This window comes from Lissotriton helveticus, chromosome 1_1, assembly GCF_964261635.1.
Source record: "Lissotriton helveticus chromosome 1_1, aLisHel1.1, whole genome shotgun sequence".
Classification (NCBI taxonomy): domain Eukaryota; kingdom Metazoa; phylum Chordata; class Amphibia; order Caudata; family Salamandridae; genus Lissotriton; species Lissotriton helveticus.
This window is the reverse complement of record NC_136057.1, coordinates 1,901,787,703-1,901,812,585: the sequence shown is the minus strand read 5'-3', so window position 1 is coordinate 1,901,812,585 and position 24,883 is coordinate 1,901,787,703. Positions and strand designations below refer to the sequence as shown.

Sequence of the window (24,883 nt, the reverse complement as noted above, 5' to 3'; positions counted from 1 at the left end):
GATCCAAAACATTACCACTGAGGCTACAACTTCCTCCTATAAAACTCCTACACAAACATCCCCCAACAGGGGATATTTTAGGGGTGGGTACAGAGGAAATAATAGCAAGAGGAAAGCTTGAGGTAACTACAACCGAACCTCACCCACTACCAAACAATGACTTCCCTCCGCTTCCTCCAGACCATTCCACTCCAGTTGGAGGACGACTATCACAGTTCCTACCTGTCTGGAACAACATCACCACAGACAGGTGGGTAAGAGAAATTATCCAGTATGGTTACTGCCTGGAACTCGCCTCTACCCCATCTCACGTACCACCCAGACAACAACCAATGTCAACAGAACATCAGGAGGTTCAATTTCTCTTGCAAAAACATGCAATAGAACCCCTCAACAGAAACTCCTTCACATCAATCATCTGAAGTTACTGGCCATATTTCTCGCTCTCAAGTCATTTCAGGTACACCTTGTAGGCAAAGCTGCCCTCGTCCGGATGGATAACATGACAGTAATGTACTACATACAAAAACTGGGGGGGGGGGACACTCCATACAGCTTTCCCAACTAGCACAAAGCATATGGTGATGGGCCATTCCTCAAAAGATATACCTTTTAGTGGAGCATCTACCTGGGACACACAATCAGATAGCGGATCTGCTCAGTCACTAGCTACAACAAATTCACGAGTGGGAATTTCATCCCAAAGTTCTTCATCCTTGTTTTTCAAATGTGGGGCCATCCAGACATAATCTGTTTGCCACACACTTAAACACAAATTGCCCAAGCTTTGCCTCCAGGTAACCACACCCACTGTCCAAGGGCATTGCGATATGGATGAACTGGTCAGGCAGATTTGCGTACACTTTTCCGCCTCTCCCACTCATTCCGCTACTAGTCTGCAAGCTGGAACAGTCTGTCACAATGATCCTAGTTGCTCCAACTTGGGCCCGGCAACCATATTTCACACCACTACTGGAACTCAGTAGTTCCACACCAAAAGTTACACCTTTCCCCAAAGCTTCTCACACAGAACTATGGAGACATAAGGCATCCATATCCAGCTCAACTGAACCTAGCGAACTGGCTCCTGAAGTCTTAGAGTTTGGATACCTCAACCTCCCACCAGACTGCATGAATGTTCTCAAGGTGGCTAGACGTCTGACTACTACAGCTTGTTATGCAGCTAAATGGAAAAGATTAGTGATTTACTGCGATAAGAACCTAATCAATCCATTAGATGCTCCCATTCAAAACATTATCTCTTGCATCTACAAAGATGTAATCTAGCATACACATCCATAAGATTACATCTTGCGACCATAGCAGCTTACCTCCAAAACAGACAACAGTTGTCATTGTTTAGGGTTCCTGCCATTAAAGCATTAATGGAAGGTCTCAAAAGGATACTTCCTCCCAGAATCCACCCTCTCCAATCTGGAATCTAAATATTGTCCTTACCAGGCCCATGGGTCCCCCATTTGAACCTTTACACAAATGTGATTTTCAATTTCTCACATGGAAAGTAGCATTTCTTGTGGCCATCACATCTCTCAGGAGAGTTAGTGAGTCAAGCTAGCCGGGCTGAAGAGAGGTGTTACCTCGAAACCGGTCCGGTCCTCGGATGCTTGATTCCGGTCTGGGAAAGATATGGCTGTTGTAGTTCGGACTGGACTGTTCCCATGGGGCAACAGGGTCAGAGCTGATTTGCATAAAGCCATTATCTGACCCAGGGTGGTGTGGAGTGCAAAAAAACGATGGATTTGGGCCCAGATCTTTTGACTGGGGGAGTGTGTGACATTGATCCACATTCAGTCCATCACTTGTTGTTTTTTGCAATTGCCGCCCTAAGTGCGCTGGGGATGCCCAGACGTGGGTCCCAGGCACTCCACACCACTTGGAGTCAAGCTAGCCGGGCTGAAGAGAGGTGTTACCTCGAGTCCGGTCCTCGGATGCTTGATTCCGGTCTGGGAAAGATATGGCTGTTGTAGTTCGGACTGGACTGTTCCCATGGGGCAACAGGGTCAGAGCTGATTTGCATAAAGCCATTATCTGACCCAGGGTGGTGTGGAGTGCAAAAAAACGATGGATTTGGGCCCAGATCTTTTGACTGGGGGAGTGTGTGACATTGATCCACATTCAGTCCATCACTTGTTGTTTTTTTCGAGTTAGTGAACTCCAGACATTAACCATGCAAGAACCATTTTTGCAAATACATCACAACAAAGTGGTTCTTAGAACAAACCCTAAATTCCTGCCTGAAGTAGTCTCTCCAATTCACCTTAACCAGTCGGATGAGCTCCCAGTCTTCTTCCCTCAACCAAACTCAATAGCAAAATAGGCTCTTCATACACTTGACGTTAAAATAGCTATTTTTTTACTACATTGACTGAACAAAAAGTTTCAGAAAGACGAAACCACTTTTTGTAGCTTTCTCACCACCACATAAAGGCAATCCTATATCAAAATCTGGAATTGCCAGGTGGATTGTTAACCCCATTCAAGTATGCGATCAAAAAGCAAAGCTTACATTATCAATTCCACCTAGGGCGCATTACACACGCAAAATAGGGGCATCTATGGCTTTCTTAGGGAATATCCCCATGGATGACATTTGTAAAGCAGCAACAGGGTCTACTCGACACACATTCACTAAACATTACTGTGTAGATGTGCAAGCTAGACAACAAGCTAGTGTAGGCCAAGCTGTACTAAAACACTGTTTCAAGCCACTGCAACCGATACAGGTAGCCACCACTATGGCACAACTGCTGTATAGTCTATGCTACAGTATACAATCTACAGCTCATATGCCTTGAACGGAAAATGCTACTTACCAGTATGCATCTGTTATTGGCATGTAGAGCTGCAGATTCGTATACGCCTACTCGCCTCCCGGATACCGGTGTCTGTTGCAGTAATATCTTACTTGGTTACATTACACATGGACATCTTTCTATTTTTAACTAACTCCATCATCACCCTTTATGGCGAAAACAATCTGGAGATGGAGTTGATGCCCATGCGCACTACTAACCAAAGGAAGAGACACCTATCTTGTGACTACAAAACGTCTACAATAAGAAAGTGCAAACATCCGAGCCCAACACCAGATGGCGATCTAATGCTACAGTATACAAATCTACAACTCTACATGCCAAGAACAGATGCATACTAGTAAGTAGCATTTTCCTTATTCTTTGTTGCTCATTGTCACAAGCATTATGTAACTCAATAAAGACAAAATATTGGCAGATGGATAGCTCAACCTTCCAAATTAGAAAGAATTTATCCAACACCTCTGGAGTATAAATGGAAGGCACGTTCTACTAGAAAGGCAGCAACTTCGTCCCGAATCTGGGTGGCCCACCGGTTCCAGCGAGGTCCCCCAGATCTCCAGAGCCCACCATGGGTTGACTCCCCGACGTCACCTGCAACCTCTGCACGTAGAGGTCCTGTATATCACACTCACACACTGCTTTTGCAGCTTGCTTGTCTTGGTGCAGAACAAAGTGAAGAGTCGACATGGCACACATCCCTGTGTGCCATGTCTACAACCCACTGCCCTGGCCTAGATCAGTCACCCCTCTAGCTGGGTGCCCTATACCAGTGGTGAGGGTACAGGCGCATGAGTCTGTAGCCTTACAGTGTCTAAGTCCATTCTTAGACATTGTAAGTGCAGTGCTGCCATTAAGATACATGGTATGGGAGGTAGTCATTATGAACTCCACATCACCGTAATGGCCTTACTGAAAACTGGTAAGTTTGGTATCAATCTTCTCAGCACATTAAACTCACACTAATGCCAGTGTGGGATTTAATGAAAAATGCACCCAGAGGGCATTTTAGCAATGCCCCTGAAAAAAGGCCTACCACTAGTGTCCAGGCTGAGTGGCTGCTTTCAGCTGCCACCACCAGACACATTTCTGGACCCCTGGGTCAAGAGCCTGCTGCTCTCGGGTGCCTGAAACAATGCACATCCTGGGACAAGGTGCTAAGCCTCCTCCCCCAGGATGGACAGGGTCCACGAAGGGGAAGCTTTAAAGGCTTGCCGCCTTTGTGAGTTTCCCCAGGCCACTTGTTGCTTCCAGCACCTGGTCCCCACTGGTTTTGACCCCCACTTTGGACAGGAGAACCGTTGGAAAAACCAAGTGATAAAGGCAGGTGTGCTCACCTCTGCTGACTCCAGCCCTCAGGTGGGGGAGCCGAGGTGAAGCAGAACTCCGTCCCTGCCATCTTGCAGATGGGGTGACCCAGCCAACCAGGGTGAGGCATATGCCCCCCTAACACTGGAAGGTGGCATAATAAGGGGTGCAACCACCCCAGGGAAGGGACCCATTGGTTCCAACTTTTTACCTACCTGTAACGCCCCTAAATCTAGTATCTAGGGGCACCGCTGAACCTTGCTTTCTCAGACAAACCAGAGACAGAAAAGAAGGACCGAACAGCCGTGCTGAAGTCTACAAGAGGATGCCTAATGACTTGGCCCCAGCCATACCGGCCTGTCCCCACCTCAAACCTGCAGCAGCGAAAGTCTGGTGTGTCTTGCAGCCAGCAACCTCAAGACCCCGGAGGACCTGCCCTCCAAACGAAAGATTTTGTCTCCCGTGAACACCGTATTTGTTCACCAACCGACTCCTACTCCGGCAGGAGCCGCGAGTCTGCACTCGGCGCCCCTGGCCTCAGTTCGAGTGGCCCAACACCACAAGGTCTCCCCTGTGATCTTGACCCAAGATCTGGTGATGCCGGACCTGCCTCAAGCCTCCAGCCGATGCCTGCAGCCTCAAACCAGAATGGTACCCCCCACCTCGACCAGGAGCTGGTAATATCGGACCCTAAAAGGCACGTCTGCACTTGATGCCCCACGGCCTTGGGTGGCCCAACAGACGGTGCCTAACCAACACCCAGCATCCCCACCAAGTTGTGGTCGCACCCAGAAGACCGTCGTCCCCCAGCCTGCAGTGTTTTTCCAAACGGAGACTCTTGAAAGCAACAGGGCGCCCGACGCCAAAACAGCACTCTGCACCAGGCCGTCCCAGTGCCGCTGGGGGTGCACCTTTTATGCTGGCTTGAACTCCTATTTTCCCTGATCTTAAGTCCAGGATCTTTGCTCCTACAACCCTGTGGTCTGCTCATCAGCAGCCACCAACAGGAGGCCCCCTATCCCCCATTGGATAACATTGGGCCTCGGCACTCTGCACCTGGCCGCCCTAGTGCCGCTGAGGGTGTAACTAGTGCATCCTTGACCCTGGGCGCCCCTTGAGATTATAGGATAATAGTGACTGTTTTTCTGTGAAAAGTTTGTAAGTGTGGAGTTTGAAAATCTATGAAAACCTTTAAAACTGTAACTAAATAACAAACACTTTTTCTTACCGGTTTACACGAAATGTCCCATGTGCAGTATTCAGGTACACTGCATTGCTGCATTGTGTAAAAAGTTTTGCAGCGTGAATCTTTCTTGATTCACTATGCTGTGCATTATTCCGCGGTTTAGTTGTTGGGTCTGGAATCGTAGTCTTTTTTTTTTTTTTTTTGTAGCCGAGGTGGGCGTCGACGTCTCACCTTCTGGTGTACTTCCTGTGACGTCGGCACGCTTCCTGCGGAAGCTCCCACCTTTGGGCGCAATCTTCAGATTCTTTTTTCCGCCGTTGGGTCTGGATCGTCACCGAGAGGCTCCAGAGTATTGGGAGAAAAGAAGAAGAAAAAGGCGAAATTTTCACCGAAAAGATTGGAGAAGATACCCAGGAACAAGATCACCAAGCCGGGACAACGAAGAAAGAGGAGAACTTTGACGTCCAACGGAGAATGCGCACACAGGGGACCCCCTGAGCGCAGGAATGGACAAAAACCCTTTAAATTCTGACATAACTGCCACCACAAATATGCGCAAAAGGACCAGCACCCAGTCTGCAACCTCTGCTTATCGGTCGACCACAAGAGCAAGGATTGCAATGCCTGCTCCGCCTTAACCCCGAAGAACCTCTGGGTTAGAGAGAGACAGAGGAGAGCCAACTACACCATGCAAGGAAAAGGCCAACCTCCGTCGCTTCGGGACCTGGGCCTCTGCAGTATTCAGGTACACTGAAATGTGTAAGAAAAGTAATCTACTTGGCATTCCACTAAAAAGCCAATACAAAGTATGTACAGTATATCAAAAGCATTGCATTACTAGTAGCTCTACTGTAAGCAAATCAAAGTTCATATACAATTGCAATTCAAACTGTTTATAAACTGCATTACTACTGTAAAGTATGTATTGCTTACCTGTGCCATGCTTGCTTGGTTCTAGAAAATAAAATAACAAAGAATATTTGTATAAAAACCAGTTGGTCTGAAGCTCAGTCTTTGAGTGTGATATTTGCTGATTGAGTGTGTACAACAAATGCTTAACACTACCTTCTGATAAAGCCTTACTGCTTGACCACACTTCCACAAATAGAGAGTAAGGTGCGATCTACTTTTACCTCTGCCTACCTTTGTGGTTCCACTGGACTCTGTGCACACTATACCCCACTTGGGTATAGTATATACTGAGCCAGCTTCCTACAAATAGTTTTTGATTTTGATTGTAACAGTTGTTTCTCAAGAACCCTACCGCAATTTGAAACACTTGCAGTTGAGACCATAGTTCATGGAAGATTCTTCCAGGGAAAAATGTGTGTCGTATTGAAGTCAAACATGTTGCATAACACTGGTTTGAATTCAGATTTTACCGCCATAGCTTGTATTGCGACTGATGGTTAGGTTTTCATTTCACTATTTAAATCTTTTAATCTGCAAATTTGATTAACTTTTAAACAATGCTCCTTTCACTTCCATTTGACTTTGCAGTAAGTACTTGTAAGTTTGATTTTGGCATGTGTATATATATATATATAATTTCATAATTTTTCTTGAGCACTTGTGACCTTTCTTTATTTCATCATACCCTAGATATCTTTTTTAAGGCTTGCAAGTTTATCTTTGTAACTCAAGTGAACTACAGTTTTCTGTAGTGATTGACTGGATCTGTCTGCCTTCAATGTTTTCCTTTGTATGCTGCATTTTAGGATATATGGACCTTCCGAATGGCATGTTTTATGTCTACTGCTACTGATCTTTCTGAATCTTGTCCAAGTCTGTAGCTCAGGATCTATTTTTGTATCTTTTAAGGTTCTCAGAGCGAAGTAGATTACTCGGAGCAGTTAAACTTCAGTGATGATGAAGAACAGGGAGGCACGCCCAGAGAGAGAGGGGAGAGAAGGTAAGCCACTTACGTCCATTTTGTGAGTCTACAATTTAGTCTGAGGTTAGGGGGGGTATCCGCTGCGTCTCCATTTATAGGTTCTTGCCATATCCCTTCTATGAATAAACTGCTGATTGCCTACCCTTGAGAACATGCCCAAATAAAATCAACTTGAATAAATAAGGAGCATAACACACTTGTTTATTTAGGGTCTGGCCCTACTGTGTGCACTAATTAAATTCCTATCGATTTTCCAATTGTACTCCTTCCTTGAATGAGGGTATGCATGCTTATTAAGCTGTAGAAATCTCAAGACAGTGGGAACCGGGCTGCAGTTGTTTCTACATCTGATCCCTGTCCTGTGTCTCTGCTGTCCCTTCTGTACCCTGTCAGCAGTGTGTTCGTCTAATCTTGGCAGCTCATGCTTTTCTTAAACACATTTATGTATTTTTTCTGAATCTTAATTTGTTGTTGACCTCCCAAGGAGTTAGTCCACGTCTTGCTGCCCTGCAGGCTCTGCTACCTTTTTCTTTTTCTTCTAATGCCCTTTTAGTATGCAATTAAAGGAAAGCATTCATACAGTTAATTTGGTAACAGTGTATCTTGTTTCGTAATGCAAATTTAAATATTTATTACAGTTCACATCTGGGATTTTGCGTACTTTGTTCCATACTCCAGACCATTAGCACTTATTATTTTTTTGTGCTTTATAGCCGCGAGGCGGATGAGAACATCACCAAACCAGAGCACGCACAAGCAAAAGGTCCAGAGAACAGCATAAGCAAGAAAGGAGATGAACGAAGCGGCCCCAGAAAATGGGGTGATCTACCATCCTCTCAGGCACCTTCTCAGCCCACTGCTGCGAAAGGGCCCCTTGCTAGAAGCCTCCCGCAACAGAATCAGGTTTGTCGCGCTTTACGGAATTAAGCTGTACTGTAGACCTCCTGAGAGCGAATCACATTGTCCTGTCGGAGTGTTACTCAAGACCCCTTTGTCGATGCTGTAAACATGTTAATTCTGCAGCAACCTGATCTGATGTTTGTGGCAGGCTTGTAAATAAAGGATCTCATTTGTTAAAAAGAAAAAATAGTAATAAAGAATGGTATGGTGTAATATTGTGTAATTCATATTGTGCACTAAGCCCATTAAACAGTGGTTAAAGCAGATTTCACTTATGTCTTAGAGAAGTAAGAAAGACAATGGTATGGAACACATAACAGCCAATACTATTGAGTTTCCTATTTTTGTATGTTGCAAGTGCAACTTTCTCAAAAGCGTTTTTTAATGCTCTGTGACTGAGGATTGCAGCAGTTGGCTGTTTTTAATGATGTATAACCAATATTATATTGTGAAATGAGTCTGGGAATCCACCTTTGTGGTCTACTCATGAGAGGCCTGTCTTTGAAGGCCATAATGGGCCACCCAGTCGGCCAGGGAACTCTGTGTATAGCGCATACCTTAACAACTGTTCAGTGGGATGGCATTATAACAAATCTTAAGTGTGTTTATGGCTTCCCAAATGAAATCCTGTATTATACTTGCATCACGTTTGTTCACTGGATCCTATTCAAAGGTCAAGGTGTAGATTGAAGCTAAGGCCTTTGCCAAGATTACAGTTTGCTCCTGCTAGGAAGCATGGAGTTATTCATTTGAGTTAAAAAGGGCAGGATATTTTGAATAACCCTAAGAGTGGGAAGCATTTTGACAGCCTACTTGCATATGCATAGCAATGCCTTAGGGCAATGGTTGTGTAAATAATGCAGCTCCAAGGGTTAAGGGTAAACAACGGACTATTAAATATGCAGGCATTTTGAGATACTTGCAGTTGGTGAGGCACAGCTCGAATGCCCCCTCCTGATGACTAGCTGCAATAGCAAGATCCCTCTCCTCTTTGTAGAGTTACGTTTGAGACCAAACCTTTCCAGATGTCTCGCACCAAATGGGTGTGCCTCACTCCCATTTAATGTGAAGTATGTGGTCTGTAGCCTGTCCGTTATCTAGGAGAAACAGGATCATAATGGCTATAGAAGGGTCTATGGCTGTGAATTCGTATGTGAATCCAGAAACCTTTGTTTCCTTCCATCATGAGATCTTCATATCTAAATACCTTTATATTTGTATAGAAAGTATTATCCTTATTCTTGAGAGCATGGCAAAAGATCTTTTTTATAAAAATAAATACATTAAAAAAAATCTCTCGTTATTATTCTCTATTGGTGTCTTAATTTTGTAAAGCATATTCTAGAAATGTGACCATGCCAGAGGCAGATTTCCAGGCAAAACTTCATAGTGGAATGGAGCCGAGGGACACTGTGATCTGTTTATAGGGCTTGTGTTTTGCAGTGTTTTTGAAGGAGAGCATTTGCCTAGGGATATCTAGATAAGCAGTAGTAGTAAATAGCTTTATTTCGAGCATATCTTAAAAGCGATTGAACGCGATTAAAAATATAATAAAAAGTTCTACAGTTTAAAAACAAGATACATTATGACAGTTCTTGATTATTAAAAACAAAAAACATTTTAATGAATATTAATTGTCACCCACACACCCTATAATTCATCATTGCTAATGGGGACTAGTTAATCAATGAAGGGGGGGCGTTTCGGGTATTAAAAGAGACGCGGCCACTAAGAGAATAGGAGAAAGGGACGCTTTAGGAAATTGCACTCAAAACTCTCGATCTGATGGTCCATCTCAGGAATTTGGCCAGACCACATGCATACAGTGCTCGCGCATCAGACCGAAAAATGCGCAACGCCGCAGAATGGCTGCGGGTACCCAGATCTCTGCAAAGTGGTTTAAGCCAACGTTCCCTTGGCAATTTGTAAGCTGGGCAAGCAAAAACGACATGCGCAATTGACTCCGGTTTAGCCTCACAATTTTGTGCATAAAGGTGATGTTTGGTATGGTACGGGGGCTTCCAATGCGCAGTCAATCCGCGAATAGGCAGTGATCCTACCCTGAACTCAAAAAACAGGACCCTATCAAAAGGTTTCTGTATGATATCAAGGTATGGTTCATATCGTGTGAGGTGCCTATGTTGCAAGAACTCCTCAGTCATCCTGCCTAATTTGGGATCCAGAAAACCCTTACTACTGACCCAAGCCCAGTATATCTTCTTGAGCTCTGCCTTAGGAGGTGCAGTTCTATTTGTCCAAGCATCTTTAAGATCAAGGTCATACAGTAGCAATTTTAAGTCCTTTAGCCATTTAATTTTTGCCACCCATCCATGGACATAATCTCTGACAACCCTTCTGCATATTTTGTTAGCTCTGGTGTCCACCACAACCGAGCCCACAACAGGAGGGGACGAAGTCTTGCTAGGTCTTTAAGTGAGTGGCATCCTAGATCCTGCAATAGGGGCACAGTGGGGGTCCTCTGTGGAAGCATCATGAGGTCTTTTAAAAATTTATTTTCTGACCTCGTTTTTTGGTCCGGGTTTGTGGTACCCCAAAGTTCGGCGTCATAAAGGGCAGAACTTACTCCTCTGGCCTTGTAGATGTCGATAGCGGGGCCAATAGGTCTACTTGTTGAGGAGCGATACTCCTTTATTATTGCCCCTCTACCCTTTCATGATTCAGGAGCATTTTTTGCATGTGGGAATTCCAAACCATGGAGTCGGAGATGCTAATACCTAAGTAGTCAAACACGGTAGCCCTTTCCAGAGGAACACAGTTCAGGACAGGAGGGGACCCAAGCTTTTTAGGTGGATTCAGCACTAGACACTTTGTTTTCGCTGAGTTGATAACAAGCCAGCTCGTGGTACAAAGCCACTGGAAACTGTCCAGAAGGCTCTGCAAACCCCTTGGTCTTAGAGATGAGGAGGGTATCCTCAGCGAATAGGAGGATTGGAATTTTTTCGCCCGCCAAGGCTGGGGAGTCAGATGGTACGCCAAGGCTGGGGCGTCAGATGGTACGCGCTGTAAGTGCTCAACCACCCCATTATCTAGATAAGCCCATGAATTCAAGACATCAGGGAGAGATTACCTGGATAACTGAATCGCCAACAGCTGCCCTGGCAACATCAGCTCATTCTCTTCTGCTTATCTGAGACGAAACTGAGACCATGTATATTCTTCTTTATAGTGGCTCAAGGTTACCCCCAACCCCCATGTGACTCCATACTGCAACAAGTATTTCAATCCCCGTTTTGTTGGCCTGAATGTTGTATTCCTGTGTAGAAACAAACCGCTTCTATCCTCCATTGTCTGGCAAATTGCGTTTTTAATCCGTTAGCCTCCGATTTATTGTTTTTAATCTTTGACTTATGATTTATTCATGGTAATTGAATTCTAAACTAGACCATACCACTTTTTTGTACCATAGGAGCAGCTGTTTAATTTGTACGGTTTCTAAGTTTACCTACTTATCTCTAATTACAAAGAGCCTAAGTCAGTCTGGAGCTGTGAAGCAAAAGGCTTTTTGAAGGTTATCAACCTCTCTTCTGGTACCCAAACAGCCACAAGAGTACCCTTGTGTGGCTGCAGGACCTTAGGGGCGGGAACTTAAAGACTCTCAAGGTGTCAGTGAAAGGTCAACAGCAAAGTCCGGCCCAGGTTCAGTCGCTTCTGGCCAGCAGAATACTTCCAAGAAAAGGCCTTTTGCAGTTAATTTCAATGTAGCCTCACAGGAGGTCAGCCATTGACCCTTAAGTCCACTTTCTCTCTGGTACAAGAGTTTAGGGAAGTACTCCTTTTTGACATGGTCACTGTAGGAAGTTAGATCCCTGACTATGGTTGCCCCCAACTTTTTGCCTGGTGTTTTGCTGGTTTTCTGACTTAGTTGACCTGGGGCCCTGCTATTCAGGACCCAAGGCCTACTGCTCTCTCTGTAAAATGGATTCCATGTACCCTAGGTACATATCTAATTGGATACTGAGTCACCCTATCAGTCCCTGTACAGTGTACCTTAGGTACCCAGGGCATAGGTGTACCCAGGGCCTACCAAGGGCTGCAGCATGTATTATGCCACCCCTGGCTGGCCATCCAAATCTGACACAACTGACTGCACGACAGCTGGGGCAAGGTGGTGTAATCACCCTTTGCTTTAGATATAGTATACCTATATCTAACCCTAAAATGGACACACAGATCTCCTATCAGTCACTCCTATGGCAGGCCTTGACAATCCTGAAGGCAGAGGGCTTGGAATCGTGTGAGATAGTGCTCTGGCATGAGCTGAGCCTGTCTGCGGCTTTCGGGATCCATCCCTTAGCCGTTTCCATGATATCGCATACCACATACTCTTAAGTGCATTATAATCCTCGCGGTTATGTGCTAACTCTGGTATCGCTTTATCAAAACATGTCGAGTAAGGTGTCATACGAATTGGAATACTAACCCCTCGCCAATTCTGGCGACGGGGTTAGCATTCCACCCTTCTAGAGGGACACGACATGTATGTAACCTGTAACCCCGGTTAAAGTTAGACAGAGCCTTAGCTCCACAAAATGGATGCTGCCACCGAGACACAAGTCTGCCCTCCTGCTGCTGGGAGTCCTCCCAGCCCAGGAGGCAAGGACAAAGGGTTTCCTGCCAGGGGCGGTGCCAGCACCGTCCCAGACAGGATTTTGTGTATCCTAGGTAGGCAGGGCTTTAGAGGAAGGTGACTGCAAGTGGCACCCCGGTGCTCACTGTGCATAGGCCGGCTGAAACCAGTTCCAGGGGCACTCCAGCCCCTGGCCTGGGGAAAGCCCGCCAAAGGAGAGGTGTAACCACCCCCTCCTAGTCCCACCCATAGGGCAGGACTTAGTCGCGTGCCAGCCCCCTTTTTCAGGATAAAGGTAGGAACTGGCCCCCTTCCAGATCAGATCAATCTTTGAATCCTGAACCGACCTTCTTCAAGAAGAACTCAAGACTTCTTCCCAAGATTTCTCCCTTGTGACTAAGGAGTAGTCATCCTGCAGCAGCAGGCACCAACCAAGCTTCGCGGTTTGTTGCCAGTCTCTCCTACGGATCAAGACTGCTTCATCACGACGAGAACCGGCTTCCCTGGCACCTGACCTCAACCCACATCATCAGCCCAGCTGTGATCCGTGGGTGCGACGAGACCTCGAGGGACCGGCCATCTTCTTAACTGCACGACGCTTGTCCAGCACGAAATCCGAGTGACCCTCGACCGAGTGCTTTGGGGTAAGAGAAGCCCCGACCCTGAGCAGCTCCAGCACCGAAGTTCAGATCCCCTGCATCCACGAGATCTGCGTGGGGCCCTTCTGCTCTTTTCTGCTAACCGCGTTGTCCAGGTCGCTTGCCCGTTGGCTAGTGGCCCCTTCACGACGCTCCACGACAACTAACACTGCTGGTCTGGTTGCTCCAGACTGGCCCTTGCTTCCCTGCTTCAGAGAAGCACCCTGGACCCTCCTGGTCCACTCAAGACGCCATTTTAGGTCCACCGCGTGGGCCTTGCATTTGCCAAGACTTGTTGTCCAATCCTGGGTCCAGCGACGTCGACAGCAAGAACCTTCGTGGGACAGCTCGCACCTCCATCCTGGTCGCCGACAACGCCTACTGGTCCGAGAGACTGCAGAGCCCAGCAGCGCCCACTCACCTGACTGCGGTGACTTCGCCCGGTGCCATCCTGGTGCCCACTTAATCACTGGCTAGTGATTCAGAACTTGGTCCCCTCTGCTTTCAGGTTTTCTTCTTCCCTGATCCAGGCTTGGATCTCTTCGAACTTTTCTTCACTGGCCGCCTGCCAGCAACTTCTTCTTCAGGCTCCTGGTCCGTCAACGTGGGTTTCCGACGCAACTTGAACCCTATGCAGCCGCAGCCCCTGGGCTAGGTAAATCCAGCACTCCGGTGCCCCAGCATAGTCCAACACTCCAAGTGTTCGGATCCACTCCCGTTTTCGTCCCAGCTAGTCGGGTTCGCCCGAGAACAGTAACTTTGTGAGTTCTAGCTTCCATAGACTTTTTCCCGCCTTACGCGTGAGAGTTCCCACTCTGCACGTGGCGTCCCTAGGCCTCCTGCTCCTAACCTAAGTGTTCAGTATTGTAGGCCTAGCGTTTCTAAAGCCTCTGAGAATCGTTACTTACCTGCTAGTAATTCGCATTCCACTTTTGTAGTATATGGTTTTTCGTGCCCTCGGGCATTTGTGTAAATTGTGCGACTTGAAGTATTTTTATAAGAGTTTTGTTGTGTGCTTAGCTCCCTGTCTCATAAAGAGCCAGGGTAGTCTTGTTATAAATAAATACTGTTTATTTTCATAACAACTTGTGTGGTGTCCTTTCACTTGGTGTTCAAGGGGTAATGTGATGGTAAAACAGCTGGCTTAACACGCCCTCTAGAGTCTTAGCCTTAGACTGCTCGTATCCATGCTACTAGGATAGCTGGTCTATAAGGTTGACTTACAACCAATCATCAATAAGGGTTGTTTGGACTGATATATAGTGATCACTAGAATACTGAACACTGCACATCAGGCCAACTTCTCAGTCACCCCCATATTATACCTGATATTTGATGCACTTTTGCCTGAAGTACACTGGGTTCCTGCTAACCATGTCCCCAGTGCCTTACTGATCGTCGGCAGATAGTTGCCTTGGGTGAATTCTCCTCTGCACCTTTCCAACTTCCTTGTGGGGTCCCTCAGGGCTCATCTTTAAGTCCCACTTTATTTAATGTCTACGTATCGTCCTTGGCCCAATTGATCAGATCTTTTGGTTTCCATCTTACCTCTTATGCGGACGATACGCAGATAGTTGTATCACTTCTTCCAGGATCTGAAGGGACAGTGAGCCATAGGCTACATGATTGTATGGAAACGGTTGGATCCTGGATGTCCAGTAATTGCCTTAAATTGAACTCCGGCAAGACTGAGGTCATTCTATTTGGTAATGATGTTAACCTGTGGACACCTGAATGTTGCCTGCTGCCCTGGGATCCCTGCCCTCACCCTCTACACAAGTGAAAAATCTGGGGGTGTACCTGGATGATAGATTGGATATGAAAAGGCAGGTCAATGCCATTGTGTCGTCAACTATGTTCACCCTTAGGACCACTAAGAAAATCCTTCCTTTTCTGCCTAAGGAGAGTCGGCAGACGGTGGTTACGGCATTGATTGTCACGGCATTGATTGTCACGACTGGACTATTGCAACAGCCTCTATCTAAATATTCAAGAGAGACTGTTGCATAGACTCCAGATGTTGCAGAATACTGCTGCCAGACTGATATCTGGCATACCAAAATTCTCTCCCATTTCCAGTGAAATCCGCAGACTTCATTGGCTGCCAGTGAGGCAGCGAGTACATTTTAAGTCTTTGTGTCTCGTTTTTAAGTCACTCCAGAATCAGGGACCACGCTACTTACAGGATCAACTACAATGGTACCAACCAGCTAGATCCTTACGCTCATCAGCTCAGAAATTGGTGAGAGTCCCACCAGTGAAAAAAGCTCGCTGGGGTGGGAAAAGCTTTGTGGTAGGCGCTGCAAAGTTATGGAATCAGCTTCCTCTTTACCGGAGGAGCTGCACAGATTTTTTGCCATTTAGGAGAATGCTGAAAACTTGACTGTTTTAGAATCATTGTTTTAATCTTTCCCCTTCTCAGGATAGCAGATAGCGCCAGGACTCCCAAGGGTAACAGACGCGCTTAATAAAACAAATAACAACATATCTCTTTCCCAAAAGTGTACAATTGTTCTCCCAATTGACAAGGCCTTTAGTACACTCCAAGTCCCTGGTAAATGGTACCCCTGGCTCTTTAAGTACTAAAGAGGGTCTCCCAAAGGATGCAGCACAAATTGTGCCACCTGAGGGACCCTTCACCAAACTTGTGCAGGGCTGCTATTACAGGCTGTGTTTTGGTGCAGACAACACTAAAAACACAACCTGACACACAGCCCTGTGTGCCAGGCCCCCTAACACTGCTTGTAGTACTTGTAAGTCACCCCTTCAACAGGCCTTGGAACCCTAAGTCAGAGTGCTTGGTATTACATGTGAGGGCCTACCTGCTTAAGCAGATATGCCACTGTGCTGGTCAGTTCCATTACTGCCAGTGCAAGAGGACAGGGAAGCCATGTTTGCCATTTTATAACTTGTGCGCTGGACAATGGTGAAAATTGTTTCCCCCAACTACATGATGACTTCACTGAAAATAGGGATGTTTGGTATCGAACATCTTGGATTGATAAACCCACTCTGATTCTAGTGTTGAATTTACCAATACATGCATACAGAGGGCTCCTTAGAGGTGCCCCCTGAAAAGCTACCATCCTCTGGTGTACTCTGTTTTCTGCCAGCCTGCCACTCGAGTCACTGTACCGACCTAGGGTGAGCGTTTTTGTCTCAGGAGACCTAGGACTAAAGCCGTTCTTGGAAGAGGTACTCACAACCCCTCCCTAAGGATGACCTGCTAATTAGCCTGGCAAGCCTCAAAGCAAAGAGCTGCCATCTTTGAAATGTTAATCTTGTTCCCCTCACCGGAGAGGAAGCAGACTTTGTCCAGAGCCCCTTTGGCACCTGAGGTGGTAAAATTAGGTATGTGGGTTGCGATTTTTCAGAAGAAGCGATCTTTGTGATGGCATATTTGGGAATTCTAGGACCGGGTTATGCCCTCTTCCCACAGGAAGTGCTCACATTGGGGCGATGTAACCCCAAGGATCAGTAGCCCATTGGCTACTACCCTACACTCCCCTAACAACCCTAAATCTGATATTTAGGGGAGCCCCTGGCACCAGAAGAACAGATCCTGCAGACCTGAAAGACGAAGAGTCGCATCCTGCAAGAACAGAAGATCCCACAACTAACTTGGCGCCAACCCTGCCAGCCTGCCTGCTACATTCGCCATTTGCACCAAAAGTCGTTTTGCCCTGCAGCTGCTGAGCCCCCAAAACCTGGGAGACCTGCCAGTACTTCACCCGTGAACTAGACCTCCTGAGGAGCTGTGGGCCCGCTTACTTGCATCCTGCAGGTATTCAAAGACCTCTGGAAGGACTGAGAAACCTGACACCTGAAGATGCACCCTTTGCTCCAAGCCCAATTTGAAGTGGGCCAAATGTGTCCTTGTGGTCCAGTCAGCCCTCCAGAGACAGTCTAGTGTGGTGACCACCTCTTGTGGACTCCCTGAGGTCACCTGCCAACTCTGCACACATGTCCTCTCTACCGCAACTGCTCCCTGTGAGAAAAACCCAATGCTTTAGGACACCTCTGCACCGTCACCCTGGGCTGTGGAGAAGAGGACCTAAGGTGTTCCAGCATTGAGGCCTGAGCCCCCCCCCCCATGCTGGTTCAGCCTGACTGTCGTGTGCCCCCCCCCACCCTCCCAGTCAAAGCTTGCAGCCTCTCTTCACTGCAGCTGTTCTCCATCGAGTAATATTGGGCACCCAATGCTGTTTTGCACCTTTGCGCCTGGCCGCCCTAGTGCCGCTGGTGGTGTTTTGCTGGTGCTGCCTTGGACCTTGCCTACCACTCGCTTAACTCCTGGGGAAGGGTTCCATAAGTCTCCATACTATATCTAAATGCTGACATTGCAGCCACCCATTCTCATCATCCCCCACCACCAGGCCTCTTCGGTGTTCTTCAACTGGCTAGTAAGATCATAGACCTTCTCCCAGATCAGGCACGGAGACCGGTGATTCAGTCACTAGTGGTCTCCAGATTGCACTACGGTAACTGATTGTAATTGGGGGTGGCCCCAAATATGTACTTAACAGGCTGCAGTTTGTTCAAAATGTGCCGGAAAGAATGATACAAAAAATTCCCAAGCAGGAGTCGGTGAAAGCATCGTTGAGCAAACTACACTGGCTCCCTATTCGGTCCAGGGTCAAGTACAAGGCAATTGGCCTTGTTCACAAAGTTATGCATGGCATGGGTCCAGCCCTGTTAGTCGCATCTCCCCTTTATGTACCCAACAGGTCCCTCAGGTCCTTATGCGATTTCCTAATGAGCACAACAAGGATAAAAAGAGCCAGATGGGAAGGGAGATCCTTCACTCATCTGGTCCTAAAACTTTGGAACTCTATGACCATTAAATTGAGACTTTTGAAGGACCTGCATAGCTTCAGGAAGAACATTAATACATGGCTCTTTCCTTGATTGCCCTTCCACACCATTCTATCACCCTCTCTGCATTGCTGGGAAGCCCTTGGGTAGCCATGCGCTCTACAAATCATATACACATACCTGTTGCCCCCCTGAAATGCCCCCATAAATGTATTATTTAGATGGGTTTCCCAGAAAAGACACCCTACAGCAGAAGGCAACTGCCTTGGCCCTAGCCCTACCGGCCTGTCTCCAGCTTCAATAAAACCTGCGACTCCTCTTGCAGCACGGCCTCCCAAACCCCTGGAAGGACTGTTGCCTTTAATAAAGACTAATCTCCAGAGGACAGCGGCTCTTTTCCAAAAGAAACAGACTCCAAAGGCTCTGGATTCTGGTGGATCCTAGTCTCTGGCCCACTCTGCACCAGACGCCCAAGTCTGAGTGACTCACCAGTTTCATGAAGTCTCCCCTGCAATCATGACTACTTGTTCAGCTTTGCCTGAACTCTCCTGCTCTCCACGACGGCCTGTGCTGCTAGAGATGCCTTCCCAACTCCTGACCCATGCGGACTTCTAACTCCGAAGACTGAAATTGCAAGTTCGATGTTCAATTGGTGAACCACAATATTGTTCCGCCCCCCCCCCCCCCCAAAAAGTATAACATTCAACAGTGTGAAAGTTTGTGTCTCATTTGTAATTTGTTTTAAATAGTGTTTTTAATAAAAAATGTACTTTCCTGATTTCGATCGATCTCTGCAAACCCTAGGGGCTGCGGGTGCAGGGGTGCCTTTAAACATCGGAGTTCTCCTTTCCGGGCTGGTCGGGGGCCTTCAGGTTCACACTGCAGGATCTGTCTTTGCAGGTCACGAAAGGTCTGCGAACGCTGGATTTGGAGTCTGGGGAGAATTCATTGGGGAGGAGGGCCATTCAGACTTTGGTTGTGGGCGTCCGGTGCAGAGTGGGCAGGAGGTGCGGATTCACCTGGATTCAAAGTCCTTGGAGTTAGATTATTTTGGACAGGTCCGCTGTCCACAGAGAAAATGGAGTCTTTTTCGAAGGCAGCAGTCCTTCCAAAGTTTTCAGAGGGTGCTGCCTGAAAGACAGGTGACCGGTTCGTCGAAGCTGGAAACAGGCCTGTAGGGCTTGGGACCAAGGTAGTAGTCTTCAGTCTTCTCCGCAGGGATGTCTTCTTTCTTCTTGGGTCATCGCATATCTTGTTTCCAGGTCTATGGGAGCCACCTAAATACTAAATTTAAGGGCGTTTTAGGGGAGTAGCAGGTAGGGCCAATTGGCCCCTTACTTCGTGTGACTACACCCTCAATTATGCCTCCCACCTGTGGGAGGGGGCATAGCCCAAGCCCTGATTGGAGGGGTCCGCCCCATCCTCAAGATAACGTGGACTGAAAGATGTGCTTCACCTCGCCTCCCCCAACTTATGGGTGGAGTTGGCAGAGTTGGACACACCTCCTATTCTTTTGGGTTTTCCCGCCCAAAGTGGGGTTGTAAACTGGGGTTTGCCATCTGCCGCTAACTGCAAAGGCTTAGGTTTGCATTGCAAAGCCTGTAGACCTTTTAAGCTTCCCCTTTGACATCTCTGCCCAGGATGTTCATTGTTTCTGGTTCCAGAAAGCGGAGGCTCTCCACCCAGTGGTCCAGAACCATGTCTGTGTGTGGCAGGCTGCCTAAAGCCAGTCTGCCCACACCAGGGTCGGTGGGTTTTCGGGGCACCTCTGAGGTGCCGTTTAAGTACATGTTTTAATAAATCTCACTGGCATTGGTGTAGGTTTAATACAAGGAGCGGTTTGGTACCAAACACGCCTGGGTTCAGTGAAGCCATCATGGTGTTGGGGTACTCAAGTTGTCGAGTGTCCAGCCTTATACTCCTTATGGTTTCCCTGGCACTTAAAATACTTAAGAAGGGACTTAAGTGCTGTTGGGGCATATCTGCTTATGGAGAAATACACAAGGTTCAGGCTACCTTCTGCTTGTTTTGTCCAAACTCTATTACACTAATAGCCTCTACCACGGGTCATCTTTAACGCCCATGAAAAGACTACAATGGATTCATAACTGAGCTGCCAGACTACTTTTACACATAAAACCGCAAGACCACATCTCCCCTGCCTTGAAAGCCCTGCATTGCTTACCGGTTCCCAGAAGATCCACGTTCAAGGTGCTTTGTATCGCCCACAAAACAATACATGGAATGGGGCCACTCTTCATCAGGAATAAAATCACCAAACGCATTCAACAAAGGAACCTCCGCTCTAGAGTGGCACCTCACCTCAAAATTCCAAGATAAAAGAAAAAAACAATTCCTCACTCTCGATTCCCCCACTCCCCATCTCGCTCCACCGGACTGCAGCTCCGCTGTATCTCCCTCCTACCCTTTAACCTTACCCCCTTACCTTTGTACGCACCATTTATTTAGTCTTCCATGCTATTTAAATGTTTCTAGCAACAGATGTAACTTGTAACTGATGTAACTTTATAACAATGTGTATCCTCATGTAAAGCGCTCTGATACCTCCAGGTCTAGCCAGCGCTATATAAAACTCTTGAAATGAAAATTAAAACCTCATTCTCTATTCAAGCAGTCAAACTATGGAACTCTTTATCCCCCAATATAAGATCCACGGATAACCACCTTCTCGTTAGAAAACTACTAGAGATTGGCTCTTCCCCACATAACCACCATATGCAAACAGATAGAAATATACAGCATATCTCTGTATATAAGCATTTATTTGCACTATAGATATGTACCAATATATGTGTATGGCTTTGTATAAATGTGTACAATACTTGGGTTTAAAATTTATAGATATTCATTGGTTCTGCTTAACAAATGTACATATTACTGAGTTACATTATTCTATGTTTTTAACATGTATATAAGTGACTGCATACATCTTGATCATAACTATTTACTTTCAATTGCTTCACTGTGGATCTACAAATATATATATTAAACTAATTTAAAGTACAACAACACTTGAAAGCCGGAGTTTATGTAATGCATCTTTAATCAACACATACTATCTTTTTTTTATGCAACTATATACCTTCCATGTTCTTATGGATCTATATCTTTATTACTTTTGGATCTATATCTTTATCACTTCTACTTATTACTTTTCTTCTAATTCAGCATATACCATGTACTACTCTATTTTTCAACTTATACCGCTCTCAATATATCCTCTAGCTCAACTCTGACTCAGCTCAAACCTTTTTCTACTACTCTTTCCAATGCACTACACTATTTCTCACCCTATACCTCTATGAATATATCCATTACTTTACACACTCATTCATCCCAAACCCCATACCACTACTATGACCCCCAAAATAACCCTTCCAAGACTCTTCCCTACTCCACCCCTTCTTGCATCATCCCATACCTCTTTTACTATTCTGATCCCCAAGCCTTTCTAAACCCTCTTCCCCTTCCACCTCCCTTTTTCTCATCTCCCTCCACCTCACTTTTACTCATCCCAAGCCTCCTCCTCCTCCTCCTATGAGCTCAAAAAAAGAAAATTCTAAATCCTTCCCATCTATACCTCCACTATCCTTCTTTTTTTAATATTTCGTTTTATTAAAACTTGTAACATCATAAACAAAAAAGAAATAATCAAGGCAGTACAAGCAATCAAATGGCGAAGCGTCCTGTGGGGAGGAAAGCATGCAATCTTAAGACAATCACTGACATTACAGGATGGGAGGGATGAGGGATACAGCAAGTCCAGAGACAATCGAAGCAACATGATAGCAGGAATGTCGGGTCAAGGGGAGGAAGGATCCGCCACCAATTGTGTAAAGGGGGGCGTGCATATGTCTCCCCTGTAGGAGTTCCATTGACCCCAAATCTTACCCCATTTGCGGGGCTTACCACAGGCCACATACAGTCTTCTCCCTGAACATACACCAGTCCATGTTCTCCTTCCAGCCAGAACTGTGGGCGGCCTCTGAGAGCCCCACAACTGGGCGATATCCCTCTTAGCGATCATATTGCCAAGGGTCACCCACTGAGTCTGTGACAAATCATAGTCATTCGGTTCCCACACATTCAACAAGCATCGTCTGGCTTCAGGCAACAACACAACACCCGTGACCTCTTCCATTACTGCATGCACTCTATTCCAGAAACGAACAACCACCGGGCACTCCCAGAGTATGTGAAGAAAGGTGCCCGAAAGGCCACAACCACGCCTGCACAGCCCATCCGAAGCATAACCCATACTGACCAAGCGCGGACCGGTAACATAGATCCTGTGGAGAATCTTAAGCAGTACAAACCTAAGGCGGGCCGAAATTGCAACCTCTTTCGGCGAGGATATGGCTTGCTGCCAGTCATCATCGAACTCCAAACCATCACCAGTCCAAGCTTCCCTGAGTCGCTGTAAAAGGTCGGTCCTATTGTTTATCAACTTTTTATATATAAGCGAAATAGTATTATCTGGAACGTGCCCATCCAGGACCCGGTACTCAAGCGGCGACGCCTCCGGGACAATGAAACCCGGAGGGAAAACCGCCATCAGCGCATGCCGGATCTGAGCATATCTAAAGAACTCCCTGTCACTCAGGTCACACTCCAATCTCAACTCGTCAAAGGTCTTGATCCTACCCTTAGTCCAAACATCATTCACCCTGCATATGCCAATCACGTCCCATCTATCAAAGCCTATCGTCTTCCATAGGGAGCCCAGCCTCTCGGAAGCATAAAGCGGAGTGGCGCGTGTGAGTCTATTCTTCGATCCCATGGCATCGTTCACACGATGCCATACTTGCACCGCTATTTTGTGAGCTGCTTCCCTGCGGATTTTGCATAAAGCGCCCTGTTGTAGTCACCACCAGGCAGCAACCATTTATCCATTTCAAACGCGGGGTTCGACGCGGGGTCGTACATGCCATGATTAATCGCCCCCAGTTGGGAGGCCCAGTAGTAGCGCTTAATATCCAGGAGAGCGATTCCACCATCGTACCAAGGAAGTGTCAACTTGGCGAGTGCTATACGAGACCGTCCACCCCATATCAGGTGTCGCTGTAAGCTTTAAATCTCCCGAAAGTAGCTGGCTGGGATAGTATCGCAAGTATTCTGTAGGGCATATAAAAAACGGGGCAGAGACATCTTAAATAAAGCCGCACGTCCAAGCGGGGACAGCGGAAGTTTATGCCATGCCACAACAGATCGCAAGCGCTGAAGCGGGGGCAGCAGGTTACGTTCATAGCGAACCACTGGATCTAAGGTGATAAACACCCCCAAGTATTTGAAACCAGCGTGCACCACCTGTATTGGGCACCCACGCGGCAAGATAGGAGTCTCCCGAGAGAACGTACACGCAGGACTTAGACCAATTGATCACAAGGCCAGAATTCTTACCGAAGGAGGTCAAGACATCGAATAGTACTACCAGCAACTTCCTAGGTGACGTGAGGTATAACAGGATGTCGTCAGCGTAAAGCGATATCCGGTCCTCGAAATCGGGGGTCCAGCGTATACCCTTCAGTGACGGCTCCCAGCGCAGCCAAGCCGCCAGAGGTTCCAAAGCAAGGGCGAAAAGAAGCGGAGACAACGGGCACCCCTGGCGAGTACCCCTTCCGAGAGAAAAGGAGTCAGAAACACGACCATTAACTACCTGGTGTGAGAAGTTGGCCTGATATGATGTTCACTAGTTCTAGTGACCACCTTGTATCAGTCCAAACAACCCTTATGGTGATTGGTTGTAAGTCAACCTTATAGACCAGCTATCCTAATGGTAGCATGGACAAAGCAGTCTTAGGCTAAACTCTTTTGGCATGTGAAGCCAGCTGTTTTACCACAATATAACCCCTTGAATACCAGATGAAAGGACACCACACAGGTTGTTATGAAAATAAACAGTATATTTTTGCAGCGTGAATCTTTCTGGATTCACTATGCTGTGCATATTCCGCAATCTGGTGGTTGGGTCCGGAATCGTAGTCTTTTTTTTCTCCTTTTTTTTCTTTTTTTGTCGTAGCCCCGGTGGGCGTCTACGTCCCACCATTTGGTGTACCTTGGGTGACGTCGGCGTGCTTCCGGCGGAAGCTACCACCCTTGGGCGCCATCTTCAGATTCTTTTTTCAGCAGTTGGGTCTGGATCGTCGTGTGAAGCTCCAGAAGTTTTGGAGGAGGAAAGGAGAAAATACAGCATCTCTTCAACGGTGAAGACCTGAGAAGATCGAGAGAAGAGGACCATTAGGGAAGAGACGACGAAGAAAGGAGAGAACTTGGCCTCTCCACCGACGACGAGGACAACATCGCTGAAGGCCCAGATGACTTTGCGGTCGCTCAGACCGATAAGAAAATGCCTGATAAGGTAGGAGAGTCTACGACCCCGAAAACTCCCACCGGGCCTCGAAAACCAGAGGCAGACTCCCGAAAGTCTGAGCCCAGAGCCTCGAAAGGAGCACCGGCGCCGAACAAATCAACGACCGAAGCTGCATCCTCCGAAAAAGAGCCCAGCGGATCCTCCGAGAAGGACTCCCGGAGGCCGAAGACCAGCGAAAAGCAAAGGTCATCGAAGCAAGCCCCCGAAAAAGGGCCTTCGACTTCGAGAGAAAAGGAGCCAAAGAAAGTTTCGATGACGCCGCCGAAAAGAGCGGCCGAAACGCTCGACGACGAACAGGCCGCAGAGATGCAGAGAAAGAGAAGAAGGCT

The 24,883-nt window shown here is 46.9% G+C and overlaps 1 protein-coding gene across 3 annotated transcripts in view; it reads left to right on the top strand.

The window, feature by feature from the left end:
- PRRC2C (proline rich coiled-coil 2C) overlaps positions 1 to 24,883 on the top strand; it is a 1,522,187-nt gene that overhangs the window by 334,462 nt on the left and 1,162,842 nt on the right. For all 3 annotated transcript variants that reach the window (XM_078642844.1, XM_078642853.1, XM_078642862.1), the window contains 2 exons: positions 7,150 to 7,240; positions 7,936 to 8,125. In XM_078642844.1, the coding sequence (XP_078498970.1) occupies positions 7,150 to 7,240; positions 7,936 to 8,125 (281 nt within the window). The remainder of the gene's footprint in view (positions 1 to 7,149; positions 7,241 to 7,935; positions 8,126 to 24,883) is intronic.